A 19,937-nucleotide genomic window follows, 5' to 3' on the forward strand; every position below is an offset into this window, starting at 1 on the left:
CAGTGATATAACAGCTTGGTTAGCAGTGTGGCCAGTTCTGGGACATGTGTCTTCTTCAGTATTATTGCCAGAAAGTTGTCAGGCCCACAGCCTTTGCAGTATTCAGTAGCTTTAACTGTTTCTTGATACAACATGGAACAGACTGAATTGACCAAAGATTGGCACATGTTATGCTGGTGACTCAGGAATGAAGCATCCACTAGGACTTCTGGCTAAAATTGTGAATGCTTCAGCCCTATCTTTTGCACTGGCCTGCTGGACTCTTCCAACATTGAGGCTGGGGATATTTGTGGCGCCTCCTCTTCCAGTGAGCTATTTGATCGTCCTGTACCATTCAACACTAGATGTGGTAGGACTGCAGAACTTGGATCTGATTTGTTGGTTGTGAAATCACTTAGCTCTACCTATCACTTGTTGCCTTTGTTATTTTGCACTGTAGTGGAGCCCTGTTTCATAGCTCTACGAGATTGACACTTCATTTTTTGGATGCCTGGTGCTGCTCCTGGCGTGGTGTCCTGTACTCTTCATTGAACCAGGTTTGATGGTAATGGTAGCGTGGGGGATATACCAGCCATTAAATTGCAGATTATGAAGAAGTACAATTCCACTGCTGCTGGTGGCCCATGGTGCCTCATGGATGCCCAGTTTTGAATTGCAAGATTGGTTTGAATTCCATCCCATTTGGCATGGTGATAGTGCCAATCAACATGATGCAAGGAATTCTCAACGTGAAGGCAGGACTTCATCCACAAGAACTGTGCAGTTGTCACACTTACTGCTACTGTCATGGACAGATTTATCTCAGGCAGGAAGACTGGGGAGAATGATGTCAAGTTTGCTTATGTCTCTTGTTGGTTCCCTCACCACTTATTACTTATTACAGATCCAGCATAGCAGCTATTTCCTTTGAAACTCAACAAGTCTGTTCAGTAGTGCTGCTACTCAAGCCACTCTTGTAGGTAGACATTGAAATCCCCAAATCAAGGAACAATCTGCATTCTTGCTACCCTCAGTACTTTCTCCAGATGCTGTTCAACATGGACGAGTATTGATTCATCAGCTAAGGGGTGACTGAACATGGTAATCAGCAGGATGTTTATTTATTCATGTGTGACCTGATGCTATGAGATCTCATGTGGTCAGGCATCATTGATAAGGACTGCTAGTGCAACTCCTTCCTGACTTGAGACCACTGTGCCATTACTTTTGCTGGGTCTGTCCTGCCACCTGACAGGACATAAGCAGGGATGGTGATGGTAGTGTCTGGGACACAATCACACTCATGAAGTTATACCTTACAGACAATGAGTCAATTGCTTGATTAATCGGTGAAACAGCCTTTCCAATTTTAGCACTAACCCCCAATATTACTAAGGAGGACTTTGCAGAGTTGACAGGACTATTGTTATTTCTGTCAATACCAGCTGGTCAATCCAGTTTTTATTTTATACTTGCCAACAATTGTTCCAATTGACAAGACAATTTTTCAGGCAGGACAGAGAACAGGTTGCCTGTGCCTCATACTTTGTTGGACTTCTACACTCTTTGGTAAATGAACTCAATCACCAAGACAATGTAAGTTTCACCATTGGTGCTTCAATGCATACACCTCAGCAACGCTGTTATGGTCTTGCGCTTGGTGCTCAGCCTAAGGTACTACATCCTGGATAACATGCTCAAGAAGTTACTTTCAAAATTCTTTAAACTTCTTCATATATTAAACTGGTGAGGAGGCTAATGCCCCAGAAAACAGCTGCCTTCATGATAACATTGATATTATTCTGAAAAAGTCTGCAGTGTTTCTCTACTCCCTCTTTGCCTAATGCCTTGCCACTTTTGCTTCTGCTGACATGGTTGCCAGACCTACATTTAATTCATAAGAAGTCAGATAGTGTTCCAAAGTGACAGACTGGATGATTGCCCACCTCCCTCACACCAGCCTGAAATTCTGAAATCAATTGCAGTGGCCAACTGCTACCTTGAGTGAAACCAACTACATTAACACAAAATGTTAAACCATTAACTTCATCTGTGTTGTAGTCTTTCAGCCCAGTGTGTCTGTTGATGGCCCTTTAAAAGAGCTATCTAATTAACTTTATCCCCACAGCTCTGTAAAATTTCCTTTTCATTTCTTTTAAAAATAAGTTACCATAGATTCTGCTACCTCAACCTTCTGAGACAACATTCCAAATTTTACTGAGTTGCTGTATTTAAAAAAATAAAAGCTCATCTTCCCTCTGGTCTTTTTGACAACTATTTTAGATCTCTTACCTGTCACTCTGACTTTCCTGCTCAAAACTCCTCATAATTTCAAACAACTATTAAATCTCTCCTTGACTTCCTTTATCACAAGATAATGCAATCCCATCTTCTCCGGTATTACCATGTAACTGAAACTGCTAGATTGACCCTGATATTACTAATTTAAATGGCTCTGTCACTCAACTGACTAAGCTGTCCTGTACGCTACAATAAATCTTGTGTTACTTTGCACTTTTCTTCCTTGCTGCAGCTTTCTGAACATGTCCCCTCATACCAGAAGTGAATGTTCATGCAGACAATCTGCTGCCACATCACACTTGCTCTATAATTGCAGCTGGGAGATTAAAAGAAAGTTAGCTTTAGTGGGACCTAGTTTGCCATCTCTTCGTTTGGGCGGAATGAGAGGTATTTGGTGTTTAGCCGATGCCTGTGTCAAGCTTCAAGGAGTATAGCAAAAAAAACTACTGTTTGGAAAGAATTATGGGAAGGAACTCACAGTTAGAGCTCCAGCCAGACATTCAGTAGTTTTAGCTATCACAAACAAAACACTGATGGTCAATTATGAAATGGTTTAAGTGTCAGAGTGGAAGGGCCTGCAAACTAAACTCCCTCCAACCTCACCCCTATCCCAGGCCCCAAGATGACTTTCCACGTTAAGCAGAGGTTCACCTGCACATCTGCCAATGTGGTATACTGCATCCACTGTACCCGGCGTGGCTTCCACTACATTGGGGAAACCAAGCGGAGGCTTGGGGACCGCTTTGCAGAACAGCTCCGCTCGGTTCGCAATAAACAACTGCACCTCTCAGTCGCAAACCATTTCCACTCCCCCTCCCATTCTTTAGATGACATGTCCATCATGGGCCTCCTGCAGTGCCACAATGATGCCACCCGAAGGTTGCAGGAACAGCAACTCATATTCAGCTTCGGAACCCTGCAGCCCAATGGTATCAATGTGGACTTCACCAGCTTCAAAATCTCCCCTTCCCCCACCGCATCCCAAAACCAGCCCAGTTCGTCCCCTCCCCCCACTGCACCACACAACCAGCCCAGCTCTTCCCCTCCACCCACTGCATCCCAAAACCAGTCCAACCTGTCTCTGCCTCCCTCACCTGTTCTTCCTTTCACCCATCCCTTCCTCCCACCCCAAGCCGCACCTCCATCTCCTACTTACTAACCTCATCCCACCTCCTTGACCTGTCCGTCTTCCCTGGACTGACCTATCCCCTCCGTACCTCCCCACCTATATTCTCCTCTCCACCTATCTTCTTTTCTCTCCATCTTCGGTCCGCCTCCCCCCCTCTCCCTATTTATTCCAGAACCCTCACCCCATCCCCCTCTCTGAAGGGTCTAGGCCCAAAACGTCAGCTTTTGTGCTCCTGAGATGCTGCTGGGCCTGCTGTGTTCATCCAGCCTCACATTTTATTATCCCACTCCAGTTACTGCCTGATCCAAGCTTTCCTGAGCAGGAGTCAGCAAGTAAAACTATTGCAGGAATGAGTTACATCTCCCAGAGAAACTCATTCAGCCAAACAGATGGGCTAGCACTGGGGTCTGTTGGGTAATACTTGTTGCCAGAAAATTCCACTTCAAACATATTCAAAAATGATGGCTCCATCATGCCCGATACAAACTCATGATAGCTCTGGCATCATAATTAAGCACTTCTTAGTCTGTACATCTCTGTCCCGGCTAGCAGTTCCCAATGTCATGTAGTGCCCTGAGAGACAGAAAAACAAAAACAGAGAAAAACACAGAGAATTCCTTACCCAGTCATTGGTGGTTTGAAGAACACAATAAATGTACTAAACCACAACTCTGGTGTACTGATGGCATGACAAAATTGCCTACATTTCCTGCCCCAGGCAAACAAGTTGCAGTGGAATAACTGCTATAAGGAAGAGATTCACCCACCATCTGTTCTACCTTTAACTCTCTTCTATTTCACAGGAAGGTCAAAGTATAAAGTAGTGCCAAGGAGATCTAGATTACTTACCAGATGGAGCACATTCAAACAAAAGAGAATATGTGTGTGGAACAATCTGTATGGCAAGTGATAGAATGAATGCATGATGGAGATGAGTTACTAAGAGTCAACGTAATATTTTTTATCTTTGTCCATTAGAAACTTGATTTTGAGAGACTTTTTTTTAAACTGCTACTTCTGAACAGATCGGACCTACTGCAATAAAAGGACAAAAGTGCTGGAGAAACTCATCAGGCCTGACATTATGCGCAGAAAGAGAAACACAGTTAACATTTTGAGTTCATTTTGATTCTTCTTCTGTTTTAAAGACAATAATTGGAATGATCACGACTGGTCTCCTCCCAGATGTGTAACTCTGGTTCTGTTTATGGCAGAGGTAGGCCTGCCAGGTTGTAGCATGACAGCAACAATCCACTTATTGTTATTAACTCAGTTGCATCACAAACTGCTCGAAACTGTGAGAAGTCACCAAACCAGATATTATCATTGGCAATGACATAAAAAGACCATTACTTAAAAAGCAATACAGTTGAGCATTGGGAGGCATGAAAACGGAGGTGGTGTCTAAACTAGCTACATTCTAATAGTGGGAAAGGAATGACATCAAAGCTATAATTTTATAGATGACTCAAGAAATCAGGGTGAAAATTAAAAATTCAAAAAGGAAGCTCATGATAAATATCAGATTCATCAGTGTCAAGAATCAAGCAGAACACAAAAAGTACAGAAGGGAGCTGAAAAGGGAAAAAGGAAGGCCAAAAGAATGCATGAGGATATTTTACATTCATACAGCAAGTAGATGAGAGCTTGGTTCAACTTTTCATCTGAAAGATAGCAACTCTAATAATACAGCACTCCCTCAGTATTTCAATGAAGTCTCAGCAAAGACTGGGACAATAAGCAGGATAATAGCAAACTTCAGGAGGTCAAAAACTTACGAAATGGGCAAATACATGACTGATCACATATAATCTAGACAAGTCCTATGTGATGCATTTTGGGAGGAACAGTGAAGAGATCAACAAAAGGAGGGGCCTGAAAAAATAAAAGGAATATTTCAATCCAATGGATTACTTGAAAAGTAGGTGGAAGCACACCCAATAGTAACTTTCAAAGAGGCATTGGATATATACTTTGTAAAGAATTTTGCAGGAACATGCATAAAGAGTCAGAGTAATTGGATAGCTCTTTCAAAGAGCTAGTACAGACACAATACACAAAATGAATTCCTGTGCTGTATGATTATATAATAACCTGACAGGCAGCAAGAATTTAAAGCATACTGGAGGATTTCACAATCATCATAACCACCCACTTTTAAAATGGACAGCTGACATCATGTGATCAGCCAAAGTTTTACAAACCTGTCAACCAGTACTTACTGGCGGCTGGTTTCCTCCCATAAAACGCATAACAGTTCTTTGTTAGTTTCTAACACACAAATATACAAGTGTTTGAAACGAACCTTGTATGCCAGAAATACAACGTGTATCCTGGAGATACTCACTTTGGTTCTCGACCTGCTAAAATCATTTGAAAAATCCCAACACATGCTCCACGTTTTCCTTCCCAGTACTCCGGATTTGGATCCAGCCGCTCAAGCACATCAAAAGCTTTTGCAGCATAGTAGAATTGTCCCATCTGAAAAAAGAAAGATACTAAAGCTGAAGTCTGTGGAATTCACCAGTTTTCATTTGATTTAACAGAATATATTTATTTTGAAGCCTGTGTCAAAATTGAAATTTAAATAAAAATGGTAAAGGCAAGAGAATCTGCATGGGACCCACAGTACAGAAATAAGCTATTTGGCCCACATGTCTCTGCCAGTTTTTTACACACCAATTCACCCAGTCTAATAGCCTGTATGTGGCTGCAATTTCAACTATTCCAGTTTACGTAAAGCGGTTGATGTGCTGTAATATGGATTGCAGTAAAGTGTTTGATAAGGTTCCCCATGGTAAGCTATTGCATAAAATATGGACTCATGGGATTGAGGGTGATTTAGCGGTTTGGATCAAAAATTGGCTAGCTGGAAGACGACAGAGGGTGGTGGTTGATAGGAAATGTTCATCCTGGAGTTCCGTTACTAGTGGTGTACCGCAAGGATCTATTTTGGGGCCACTGCTGTTTGTCATTTTTATAAATGACCTGGATGAGGGCAAAGAAGGATGGGTTAGTAAATTTGCAGATGACACTAAAGTCAGTGGAGTTGTGAATAGTGCGGAAGGATGTTGCAGGTTACAGAGGGTCATAGATAAGCTGCAGAGATGGGCTCAGAGGTGGCGAATGGAGTGTAATGCGGAAAAGTGTGAGGCGATTCACTTTGGAAGGAGTAACAGAAATACAGAGTACTGGGCTAATGGTAAGATTCTTGGTAGTGTGAATGAGCAGAGAGATCTTGGTGTACATGTACATAGATCCCTGAAAGTTGCCACTCAGGTTGATAGGGTTGTTAAGAAGGCATACGGTGTGTTAGTTTTATTGATAGAGGGATTGAGTTTCAGAGCCATGAGGTCATATTGCAGTTGTACAAAACTCTGGTGCGGCCGCACTTGGAGTACTGCATGCAGTTCTGGTCACCGCATTATAGGAAGGATGTGGAAGCGTTGGAAAGGGTGCAGAGGAGATTTACCAGGATGTTGCTTGGTATGGAGGAAAGGTCTTATGAGGAAAGGCTGAGGGACTTGAGGTTGTTTTTGTTAGAGAGAAGAAGGTTAAGAGGTGACCTAATAGAGACATACAAGATGATCAGAGGAATAGATAGGATGGACAGTGACAGCCTTTTTCCTCAGATGGAGATGGCTAGCATGAGGGGACATAGCTTTAAATTGAGGGCTGATAGATATACGACAGATGTTAGGGACAGGTTCTTTACTCAGAGAGTAGTAAGGGCATGGAATGCCTTGCCTGCAACAGTAGTAGAGTTGCCATGTCTAAGGGCATTTAAATGGTCATTGGATAAACATATGGATAATAATGGAATAGTGTAGGTTAGAAGGGCGTCAGTTTGGTTTCACAGGTCGGTGCGACATCGAGGGCCAAAGGGCCTGTACTGCGCTGTAGTGTTCTATGTTCTATGTACTTCCCTGGTCAATGAAAACCAATATCAAGAACAGGAAATTCAGTCAGTATTGCTGTTGGCCATGTTTCCAGTATCAAGGCTGTGTTGCACTGGGTGTTGGAATAGCACCAAGAAATGAGCTAAATTTAAATAACCTTTGCATAAATAAAGTGGAGTAGCGTTAACTGATGGCAATGTATAAAGAGAGTCTTGCAATAAGAGAGAGCAAATAGCATAAGCAGCAGGTGATAAACAGGCTAAGCCATTCCACAACCAATGGATCAGCACTGCAGCCCTGCCACATCAAGCTATGAATCATAATAGACAATTAAACAACTCATTGGAGGAGGTGGCTCCACAAATATTCCAACCTTCAATAATGAGGGACCCTGGCACATCAGTGCAAAAGATAAGGCTGAAGCATTTGTCACAATTGCCAGCTGGGAGTGCCAAGTGAACAATCCATCTCAGCTTCCTCAGGAAGTTTCCATTATCACAGGTATCAGTCTCCAGCTAATTCAATTCACTCCACAGGATATCAAGTAACAGCTGAAGGCATTGGAGATCTCAATGCTTGAGAAGTGTGTTCTAGAACTTGCCATACTCCTAGCCAAGGGTTTTCCGGTATAGCTTCAACTCTCGCATCTATCCAACAATGTGCAAATGTCAAATACTAAAAGTTGAACAGATCCAGCCTGTTACCACCCCATCAACTCAGTTGTTTCAAGTACCACATGTGAGTGGCTACAACCTTGGTCCTGATTTGGGTGGGTGTGGTGTGCGCATGCATACATAGCAAACACAGAGTCAACAGAAACCTCACTATTGTTTGGAGTCATATTTAGCACAAAGGGCTGTTGTGGCAAATGAAGATTAGACATCTCAGTTCCAAGACATCTCTGCAGAAGTTCGTCAGATTAATGTCCGAGGCCCAACCATCTTCTGCTGTTTCAGCAATGATGTTCTCTCCATAAGGTAAGAAGTGGGGATGTTCACTGATGACTGCACAATGTTCATCACTAATTATGACTCCTCAGATTCTAAAGCAGTCCAGGTCCGAATACAGCAAAGAATTGCAAAATATTGAGGCTTCAGCTATCAAGTGGCAAGAAACATTAGTATCACTTAAGTGTCAGGCAAAAAGCATCTCCAACAAGAGATGATCTGACCATCACCCTTTGAAATTCAATGGCATTGTCTTTCTGGACCCTCTCCCATCAACATTCCAGGGTTTCCATTGTCCAGAAATTTAACAACAACAACATTCAAGAAGTTTGACATCATCCAAGACAGGGCAGCCCATCTGATTAGTGATACATCCTCAATTATTCACCATCTCCACTACTGAAGCACTGTGGCAGCACAGAAATTCACCAAGACACCACCAATATACAGCCTCATGTCACATATGCTGCATCCTTCAACCCAACAAGAAGTCTGTGACTCTTCAGTCCAGCAGGATGTAGAATTTCGTTAGAAAGATGGTCTTATTGGCACAGCAGCAAAAAGATCTTGGGTGGCCTCATGATTCAGTGATAAGCATCCATGTGCCTGCTCCAGACTACATAGGTAAGACAGGAAGTCATCTTCCCCAAGGGCAGCTGAAGAGCTCTCTGCCTAACCAAGGAAAGATGAACAGTGGAGATAGAGAAGGTCAACAAATTTGCAATCATTAGAGAAAGTGGTAAATGCTGCTACAAGTACATCAATGACTTTCTCCATTCAACATGGGCAAGTACCCCTCAATTCCCCAAAGACGTCAACTAGAAAGATGAGAGAGAATATTGCTGCTGGCGTGGGAGAACTCGCCACATTGTTAGAAATGGGTTGAGGCTGCAGTCTTCCATTGAATAGGAATAGCAGTTTTGTCAAGGGGTATAAGGTTGGTACTGATGATCCTTGCAAAGCAGCAGCTACAAGCAGGTAACATACAAGCTGAATAGGCATATGGGGTGACTAACATCACTCTTTCACATTGCCACAGAGAGTCCAATACCCTCAAGAGTGGCAGGAGCCCAATTCTTTCAATCCTGCTGCCAATGGTGGAGGTTGTTTCTAGAATTTGCAGGGTACCTCAATAGATGCCTGACAGTAGCTGGTGAAGCAGTACTAGAGTTACAAGAAAGTAAGTAGCTTAATGACTGGTATTGACGGAGCTTCAGATGAGCATGGGAGATAGTTGTCCAGTATATGTACATCATCCAAACTGCATCCGATTCTGCAGATCATTTCTGAATGGGAGAAAATTGCTGATCCTTCTATTCTCTCACCCAGGTCAATACCGGACAGAGCTCCCTATTTCTGAGGGAACATTTAAGGAGGAGAAGTGTCTTCAGAGGGTGCAGTGACACTTTATTCCCCGGTATAATCGGGTGGGTACGTGTTCACAAGTTTCCTTCAACTGTTGTTGGCTCTCTGGCAGTGCAGGAGTGACACAGGTCACATCAAGGGCTGTTACAGGTAATAATGGCATGCATGGCTATCTTTTGTACATTCTAGAAGTACCAGGTCTTAAAGGGAAGGGGACATTGCTTCAAACTGATGTGAACAGCATTAGTGCAGATTGAATGTGAACTTTATTTAGTTGGATAGGTGCAGTGTAGAGACGTCAAGATCAAGTGTGCATGTGTGTTTGTAGGTTGATTAGGACAAACCTAAACAAATATTGAGACTCAGTTTTGATTTTCTGGAAGCCTGGCAAAAGTAAATTTGAGCTGCTTATTGCAGTTACAGGAATCCATTAAGCACAAATTGTTCCTTAGAGACTGTCACTCCTACCTTGTAGCAGTCATTGGCCAAGAGCTGCAACAGGCTGAAGGATTCTCCCGATGTCTCCATCTTCAGATAAAGCTCCCATGCCAGGCGGGGCTTCTTGTTCATGATATCTGTGAATGTGGGAAAAAAAGTAGCAGCAACTTTTGAAATGCACCCAGCATCAGGACTTTAAACAAACAAGAAAAATGGGAAAGCAAGGAATGGAACGTAAAATTTACTGCATAAGCAAGACAATCCTCATGTGAGGAAGAATTTCTTCCCACTGATCTTGGGTGTATTCAGATTTAATATCATAAATGCAAAGAGGAACAAGAGATCAATTTTATAGATCTATTTAGTCAGCCGTTGTTATTTGACACCTACCTTAAACTCTGGCCAACGTTTCACAATATGGCCCTAATCTAAGATCACAGCACATTCTGTACTGCAGAGGTGATAATCAGTCCAGTGTACCAATCCTAGCGAATAGATAATAGGTGCAGGAGTAGGCCATTCAACCCTTCGAGCCAGCAGCACCATTCATTATGATCATGGCTGATCATCCACAATCGGTATCCTGTTCCTGCCTTATCCCCATAACCCTTGATTCCACTATCTTTAAGAGCTCTATCCATCTCTTTCTTGAAAGCATCCAGAGACTTGGCCTCCACTGCCTTCTGGGGCAGAGCATTCCATATATCCACCACTCTCTGGGTGAAGAAGTTTTTCCTCAACTCTGTTCTACCCCTTATTCTTAAACTGTGTCCTCTGGTTCTGGAATCACCCATCAGCAGAAACATGCTTCCTGCCTCCAGAGTGTCCAATCCCTTAATAATCTTATACGTCTCAATCAGATCCCCTCGTATCCTTCTAAGCTCAAATGTACACAAGCCCAGTCACCCCAATCTTTCAACATATAATAGTCTCACCATTCCAGGGTGAACCTACACCGCGCTCCCTCAATAGCAAGAATGTCCTTCCTCAAATTTGGAGACCAAAACTGCACACAATACTCCCGGTGCGGTCTCACCAGGGCCCTGTACAGTTGCAGAAGGACCTCTTTGCTCCTATACTCAATTCCTCTTGTTATGAAGGCCAGTGTGCCATTAGCTTTCTTCACTGTCTGCTATACCTCCATTCTTGCTTTCATTGACTGACGTACAAGAACACCTAGATTTCGTTGCAATTCCCCTTTACCTAACTTGACTCCATTTACATAGTAATCTGCCTTCCTGTTCTTGCCACCAAAGTGGATAACCTCACATTTATTCACATTAAACTGCATCTGCCATGCATCCGTCTACTCACCTAGCCTGCCCAAATCACCCTGTATTCTCATAACATCCTCCTCACATTTCACACTGCCACCCATCTTTGGGTCATCAGCAAGTTTGCTAATATTACTTTTAATGCCTTCATCTATATCATTAATGTATATTGTAAACAGCTGTGGTCCCAGCACTGAACCTTGCGGTACCCCACTGGTCACCGCCTGCCATTCCGAAAGGAACCCGTTTGTCACTACTCTTTGCTTCCTGTCAGCCAGCCAGTTTTCAATCCAAGTCTGTATTTTGCCCCTAACACCATGTGCCCTAATTTTGCTCACTAATCGCCTATGTGGGACTTTATCAAAGGCTTTCTGAAAGTCCAGGTACACCACATCCACTGGCTCTCCCTTGTCCGTCTCGTCCATCCAGCCCTGTGAGACTGCAATTTATTCAGCCATCTTCTCCCATCCCTTTGAATCATTCATGTTTTGACAATTTGTAAGAAACAGTTCAAGAGGAAAGCAAGGAGCTCCTCTCTGTCCCATGCACCATACTCACAAAACCGAAGGGGTGATTGAGAGGATGCTGAAAAGTGCCAGTTAGAAGGCAACTTTCAACCGGCTTGTGAGTAGGGAACATGCTGGGAGTAATTGCTATTACCCTACCACCGAAGGCACCAATGAGCAGGCTGGGGCATTTGATGAGCAACTTTCTCCAACAATGGAAAAATGTCTCAAGCTTCTTGCTTGTATTGAGCCTGCTGAATCACAGAGAGCAGAGAGGTCAAAGTGAAGTTAGGTAAGGGTATTTGAGACCTCCAATTCACCATAGGCTTCTCGTGACTAGGGAAGAGAAAAAAAAACCACAACATGCAGCCTCCTGCTCTTGATGGAATTGTTCCCTAGAAATCCCCACTGAGTGTGTGCTATGAGCTGAAGATACATTGTAACACTTGACTACAGTCAGCCTCTGGGTTGCAAACAGATTCCGTTCCAAAGTCCAGTTGCAAGTCAATTTGTATGCAAGTCAGAACACAATGTAGGATAATATAAAGCAGCTTCCCTTCAAGGCAGAGATTGACAAATTCTTGATCTCAGAAGGAATCAAGGGCTACGGGGAGAGTGCAGGGAAGTGGAGTTGAAATGCCCATCAGCCATGATTTAAATGGCAGAGTGGATCTGATGAGCCGAATGGCCTTACTTCCACTCCTATATGTTATGGTCTTATGGTCTATTTGTGAGTATGAGAAATGTTCATACATCAGATAATTAAAATTATTTCCCTGTATGGGGTCACATTTGTAAGCCACAAGCCTGACTTTCAGAAATCAAGGACCCCCTGTATGCACCATGTTGGAACAGTAACACCAATTCATAAGACTAGCATAAAATAGCACAGCAATAAAGCATCTTCTGGGATATCAACTGGATCCCTGCAGACATCGACAGTCGTAACAAGATTAAAGGGGATAAACAACGTTAAAAGGATGGTCAACAACAGATCAACCTGCATAGACATGTACCAAGGCTACATTGTTTTGTATGCCAGGACGCCTGTTAATATTGAGCAAGTTTTAGTTTTGGCTTAGTCGAGAACTGACCAAATAAAAGCTCACTATTGGCAAATGAAGGCAGAAGTAACCAACACTGGTGACAAATGAAGGCAATGCAATTTTTCAAAATGACTGCACTTTTCAGTTTTGGAGCTTCAAAAAAAAGTCAAAAAAAAAGTAAATTCTCAGTAGGTCAGGAAGTATCTGTGGAGAGAAACAGTTAACATTTCAGATGAGTGACCCTTCATCACTAATCAATCTGATATGTTAATTCTATTTATCTTTTCTGTTTTCATTTCTGGATTCCAACATGTACAAGATTTTGTTTTTGTGGTCATGGAGCTCTGTTTAACTTACAGCAACGGGCCAGCCAGCTGAGGTAAATGTAGTCATTCTTCAGCTTCTCACTCTGAATCAGTTGAAAAACCTGTTTAGTAATTTTAAAGAAGTACAAAGTTTACATAGCAGGAATGCCACATTAGTGAAGTCTGCATATCAAGCCATGCACGACAGCAAGGTTCCAGGTTCAGGGGGCGACCGGTGTTGAGTCATATAATGCAGTAGGACTTGGAATCAATGTGCCCATCTAAGGAGCAGCAGGAACAATAACTGTTAGAACATCCAATTGCTATCTAATGGTTCTTTCCGGAAAGCGCATGTGTGAACATCTGAGTCCAATAGTGATTTGCTTCCTGGTCAAAAAATCTAATTCTCATGATGAAGAATACCAGCTAAGTAAAATGTTAAAGCAAATAATTACATAAACTGACTCAAATTGAGAAAATAAAAAGGAAAAAAACCCTAACTTCTCCAGCTGGATACACAAGTTCAAAAGCAACCTAAAGCTTCCTCAGTTCAGCAAGAACAAAACACCATGAAAAAGTGATTGTTCAATTTGAATGTGTACACTCTAATTAACCAAAGGATTGAATGTGAATCTGCAAGTGTCTGTAAGGAAGATGTAATGATTGAAGTCTGCAGTATTCTATACATTAATTTATTAAGCATTGGTAAGGAGTTTATTTGAAATCAGGACTCCTTTTGGTGCTGTTCGATAAGTGATCACTGTCAACAGCAATTTAAAATTTAAGGATCGCAGACCGAGGCTCAAAGTCCATAATGCAAACATCAATAAGGTTCAAAAAGCAGGCAGAAAACAAAGTTAATTGGTAACAGTGATAGAAAAGATTGAACTTTGGGTTTAAAAACTGGTATATTGCGAGAGCCACAGCAGCGAGCAACTGTAGAGTTTTCAGATCTTGAAGGGGGAAAAAAAAAGTTAAGAAAAGAAACCCAAACAATAAGTTATGATTTCATCAGGGAGAAGAGGAGGAGAAGTCTGCAGCAAGATCTAATTAAAGTTAGCAGGAATAAGAATAAGGCAGATTAGACTGACACTAAGATTGTGATCAAACCAAAGTATGATGGTGGGGGCTAAGGAAAGATCTGCTTAAAGATAAACTTCATTTTCCAAGTGTCATGTCCAGGAATGTGCTTACAGGGATGCTGTTAAAACAGCCTTCAAAGATAGGGGATCAATATTCAAGTCTCAATTGCTGAGTGTGTTGCCATTTTTAAATTTGTATTGAAGAATGCAGTTGGGCTGTGACAACAACTAATCTTCCAACTAATAAATCAACATTTGATCAAATAAGACTGAATGTACTGAACAGACAATTCACTAAGATACTGTGGAAGCAAGTTCCAGCTTGTATGTATTAAATTCTAGGTGCACAGAAGTCTTAAATACCCAATTGATGAGATACCAAATCAGTACAACAGAAACTCCCAAATGTTTCACATTGCTAAAGGAATTTACAATAAAGCTGATATGAACTGTGCAGTTTGTTTATTCATGCAGCTAAATATTTTATAATTGCATGCAAGAGACATTACCAGAAATTCTACAGCACGTGTCAAAAAATCCAGACCTATATCATTGTTCATGCACTAAGAACACAATTGGTACAGCCAGTGAAGACACCATCAACAATATTGAAGGAGTAAGGAACCAAGGTGTGTAAATGAAGTCAAGTTATAGATCAGCTATGATATAATTGAATACTGGGACAGACTCAGAGTGAAGGGTGCTGAACAGCTTTTCCAATCAGGCTTCCACACAATTGCCACCTTGACTCAATTCTTCAAATACTATTATACCTTTTAAATCTTCTATCCATCACAACCTTCTAGCATCTTGTTGACAGACAAAAAACAATCTATAGCCACATCAGAAGTCTTCAACAAAATATTTCTCTTCAAATGTGCGTGTTAAGCTGCAGGAGATTTTCTATTAGTAGATGCTTAAAAGGACCACGTATCCATTTGTGTTCTGCACTACTAGACTGATCTGGTCTCAGCCAGGGCAGAGTAGTCACTCAAATTTTCCTAACAATTAACAAATAAGCTAGATGCACTTCTGAAATTCAGACGGTTATACACCATCAGAAGATCTGATCCAACACAATATCAGCAAAATCAAGCCATACCAGTTCCAGCTATTCAGATCCAGCTGTTATCACATTGATATCGGGAGCCTTGTGCGCTGCATGACAGTTCAATCATTTGTTTGCACTGCACTGTTCAGTATTCAAATGTATTTTAAATGGAAATTCATAGAAGCATTCAATCTATAACAAAGCATACATCGTTGGATATAATTTAGAGATACATTGGTAAGAGAGGCAAGGGGTAGATATACCAATTTAGAAATCCCGAGCTCATTTGCCTACATTGCTTCCCTGTTAAGCAGTTCTCAAATTTTCATTCTGATTTTCGAATCCATCCTTGGCCTCGTCCCTCCCATTTCTGTAATGTACTCAGCCGACAACCCAACAAGATATGTGTGCTCTTCTGATGCTGGCCATTTGAATACTAATTGTCAGCACTGGAAGCCATGCCTACAGCTGCCTGGGCTCAAAATAATAGGGTTTCACCCTCCAAACCTTTTTACTCTTCCTTCCTCCTTAAAGACACATTTAAGACTTATACCCGCAAGCATTTTGTCATTTGTTCCAAGTTTGCCTGTGTGGCTCAGTTTCATTTTATAATGTTCTTGTGAAACACGTCGGGGTATTTTATAATATTAAAGGTGCTACATAAATACTGGTCGCCAATTTTGTAAATTGATGATGGCGGCTAGTTTAGTGTGGGTTTAAAATATTTGTGTTACATTCATCTTCCCAAAAGAGATCCAAGCATCTCTAAAGGGAGGCCTGTGGTTTCTCTAAAGTTGCAACCTAAATTACAAAGCAAGGTTGAAGCTCAAATTCCTGTATGACTTACCTCCTCAGCCTCCTTGAAGTTGCCAACAGCTGCTTTTGCCTGTGCATAGTTGAAGTTGAAGAGGTCATCATTATAGAAGTAACTCTGTTTGAAACAAAAGGATTAACAACATTGTTATGGATCTGGAATTTCATATAGGCAAGGCCAGGTAAGGACAGCACATTTCCCTGGCACTGTGAGGCAGCAATGCTAACCATGAGCCACCGTGCCCCCCAGATAAGCTTGAATTTCCTCTTACTAAATATTGAAAGATTAATGTCATTGTTTTTGAAAAAATTCTATTCCTCTCACTAGCAACTGACTGTGCCCAAGCCAAAGACAACCTGAAAAAATAGTTGTGTGTTATATTGAATTGAGTTTCCAATCACATATCCATACTATCACAAGTTTACTTAGCTCCTCCTATGTAGTACAGCTTGGCTCCAAGCTACAACTACTTATCTTCTGCTGAAACTCTCATTCATGTCTTTCGTTACCTCAATATTTGACGATTCTAAAGCAGTCCTGGCTGGTCTTCCACTTACAACAGTTTGTAAACTTGAAATCATCTAAAATTCTATGGCCCATAGTCCAAATTGAATCAAGTCCGACTGATGCATTAGCCCTGTGCTCACTGACGTTCGGATAAGAAATATTTCAAGTTTAAAAATTCTCATTTTTGTTTCAAATCCCTTCATGGTCTCACTGCTTCCTATCTCTACAATCTTCTTCAACTATATAACGCTCCAAAATTTAGTGTTACTCCACTCTGGACTTTCGGAATCCCCAATTTTAATCACTGTCACAGTTGGCTGTGCCTTCAGCTGCTTAAGCCCCAAGTTCTGGAGATCCCCTCACAAATCTTTCCATCTCTGTACCTTTCCTTTCTCCCTTAAAAACTCTCTGTTCTCATATTTAGTTATTTGCCTGAATAGTTAAGTGGTTCAGTGCCAAATTTTATTTGAAATGATGTGGCTTAAAAAATATTACTATATTAATGACACTGCACAAGTACAAGCTGTTGTTGTTGTTAGCAAAAATCTAACAGGCAAAGACAAAAGGACTGTGACCCACTATATCCAAATCCCTCAAAATCTTGTGTTTTGATAAAGACACAAAAGGGTTGAACTAATTGCTTGCAAATACCCCTAGAATCATGGAATTTACTCTAGAGGATTTCCATGAAACGAGGGTATGAAGCAAATTTATATTACAAGTTAGCAAGTTTTGAGAAGATTTGTAGCTCAGGTTGAGCTTGTACCTCAACCTGAGCTACAAATCTTCTCAAAACTCGCTAGCACCTGTGGGCGCAATACACTAAAACTGGCCCGAAGATGGGAAACCAATGCCATCTGACAGAGTGCCACCCGCGAACAGCTGTACTTCCTACACGAATGCCTAAGGAAACAGGTACTACCTAAATGTCAAAAGTACAAACCTCCCCTTAACACCCCACTAGCCAAAAGAATAGCAGATCAAAACAGCCGCAGAACCTCAACCCTTATATTACAAGTTTGTCTAAAATTATATCCATCAACTTTGTGTGCCTCACATTACGATACCTCGACCCCTTTAGACTCATATGGTATCTCTTTGTTATCAGCTCAGTCCCTCATTCCCCTTTCGTGGATTTTTAATTTCATTAATCGGTACTGTATAACTTTCTTTCCTGACAGCACACTGGACCAAAATTCCATTTCATACTTACTCTCTTTTGGTCCATCACTGCCGTACAAATTATTTTACATATTAAATGACATATTATTTTACATATTAATATTTCATATTAAAAATATGAAACATATTATTTCTTTAAATATCTATATTTTTCCATTGCACCATTTTCTTATTTAGCTTGTATCCTGATTTGATTTTCTTTCAAGCTTAGGAAATCTGCCTGTGAAAGCCAAGGCATTTTCATAATGTGTATCAGTGATAATGGGAACTGCAGATGCTGGAGAATCCAAGATAACAAAGTGTGGAGCTGGATGAACACAGCAGGCCAAGCAGCACCTCAGGAGCACAAAAGCTGATGTTTCGGGCCTAGACCCTTCATCAGAGAGCTCTCTGATGAAGGGTCTAGACCCGAAACATCAGCTTTTGTGCTCCTGAGATGCTACTTGGCCTGCTGTGTTCATCCAGCTCCACACTTTGTTATCTTGCATTTTCATAATACCTAGTTTATAGTTCTCTTGCACTCTGAAAAGATGCCATTTGGAGCTACCATTGGTTGCCTTTTTTCAAGGTGATTTCTCCCTTTTGTTACTCTGTAGGTTTCCCTGTATGTCACCTAATAATTGTCAAGTTTGAACCTTGTCAGAAGTTTTCTGTAAATATGTGTACAATATTACCTCCACTTACCTCATCAAGTATTATACTCCATTACCGACAGTCATATATTGTTGCAGCTTGAGCAAACATGCTTTCCTTACCTGAATCCATGAACAGACCCTCACCCCACCAATTTACACCATTTCTACTATTCATGAAATTCTGACTGCGGATCTCCTTGTTTCTAAGTTGTAAAGTTCTTAGATAACTCTATCTCTTCATTTGTGCATTACAGCCTCCCAATGGCATTCTTTAGCAAACCAATAATTTCTTTGACTGCAAATGACTCTCAACATTTGCGTCAAATTCCAACTTCTCTTCTCCTTTGCATTACATTAAAGGTTTCTGTTGGTATTTCATTCCTTTTCCATCCCTTTGCTAATCTTTACAATCCTCTTTTCTATTGGATTTCCTGTACATTTCAAAAGACTTAATCTGCAATTCCACTTAACTATTCCTACTTAACTATAATGGTTCCAACCACAGTTTAAATGGACTAGAATTACTGCCTCACCAACTTATGTAACTTATCTACTCAGTGATACAGCTCAGCAAATTGTCATTCGGCCCACTGTGCCTATTCCAATTTAGAAAGAGCTACAAACATGCAAACAACACACAAATGTAGATCACTCAGATATTCAAGCCTGCTCCTGTTATTCAATAAGATCATGGTTGATCGGATTTTAATCTCAACTCTACGTTCCTGTATACAGCTGACAATCTTTCATTCCTTCAGTAAACAAGAATCTACCAACCTCTGCCTAAAACAAAATTCTGCATTCACTGCACTTTGAGGAAGGGAATTCCAAAGATTCAACCATCAATGAAATGACTTTCCTTCACTTTTGTCTTAGATGTGTGCCATCTTACTCTCAGGACATGACACCCAGTTCCACATTCTCTCACACCAGTAAGTATCCTTTCCGTATACACCCAGTCAAGTCCCCTCAAGATCTTCTGAAGAAGGGTCTCGACCCGAAACGTCCAACTTTTCTGCTCCTCTGATGCTGCTTGGCCTGCTGTGTTATCTCAGATTGTCCAGCATCGGCAGTTCTGACTATCTCTGTAACAATTTTCACCCCCCTCAAGATCTTAGCTGTTTCAATTAAGTAACTGCTGACTCTTCTAAATTCTAGAGGATACAGGCCTAGCTTGTCCAGCTTTTCCTCATAAGACAATCCATTCATTCTAGGTATTAGTCAAGTAAATTTTCTCTGAACTGCATCCAAGGCAGTAACATCCTCCTGAGGTGAAGTACATTGACCAGTACTGTACACCGTGGTCCAGATCAACTCCAACTGGGTCAACTTTACTCCCTGCTCCTTTCTCTTAGCCATGAACTTTTTTGCTCTTCACGTGTTTATCCGATTCAAAGTAATTAGCATTCCAGATCACAACTGGAGGAGACAATAGCCTCCAAAGTATTACTGCTGGACTGTTAAGACCCAGGTAATG

The 19,937-nt window shown here is 41.4% G+C and overlaps 1 protein-coding gene across 2 annotated transcripts in view; it reads right to left on the reverse strand.

Moving 5' to 3' along the window:
• The window catches only part of ift56 (intraflagellar transport 56), an 87,237-nt gene that overhangs the window by 2,779 nt on the left and 64,521 nt on the right, over positions 1–19,937 (reverse strand). The window contains exons 14-17 of one of the 2 annotated variants that reach the window (XM_059640784.1): positions 16,170–16,253; positions 13,242–13,311; positions 10,089–10,195; positions 5,757–5,890 (exon numbers count right to left, since the gene is read on the reverse strand). In XM_059640784.1, the coding sequence (XP_059496767.1) occupies positions 5,757–5,890; positions 10,089–10,195; positions 13,242–13,311; positions 16,170–16,253 (395 nt within the window). The other variant, XM_059640786.1, reaches the window with a different exon arrangement.

This window comes from Stegostoma tigrinum, chromosome 38, assembly GCF_030684315.1.
Source record: "Stegostoma tigrinum isolate sSteTig4 chromosome 38, sSteTig4.hap1, whole genome shotgun sequence".
In the NCBI taxonomy this organism is placed as follows: Eukaryota; Metazoa; Chordata; class Chondrichthyes; order Orectolobiformes; family Stegostomatidae; genus Stegostoma; species Stegostoma tigrinum.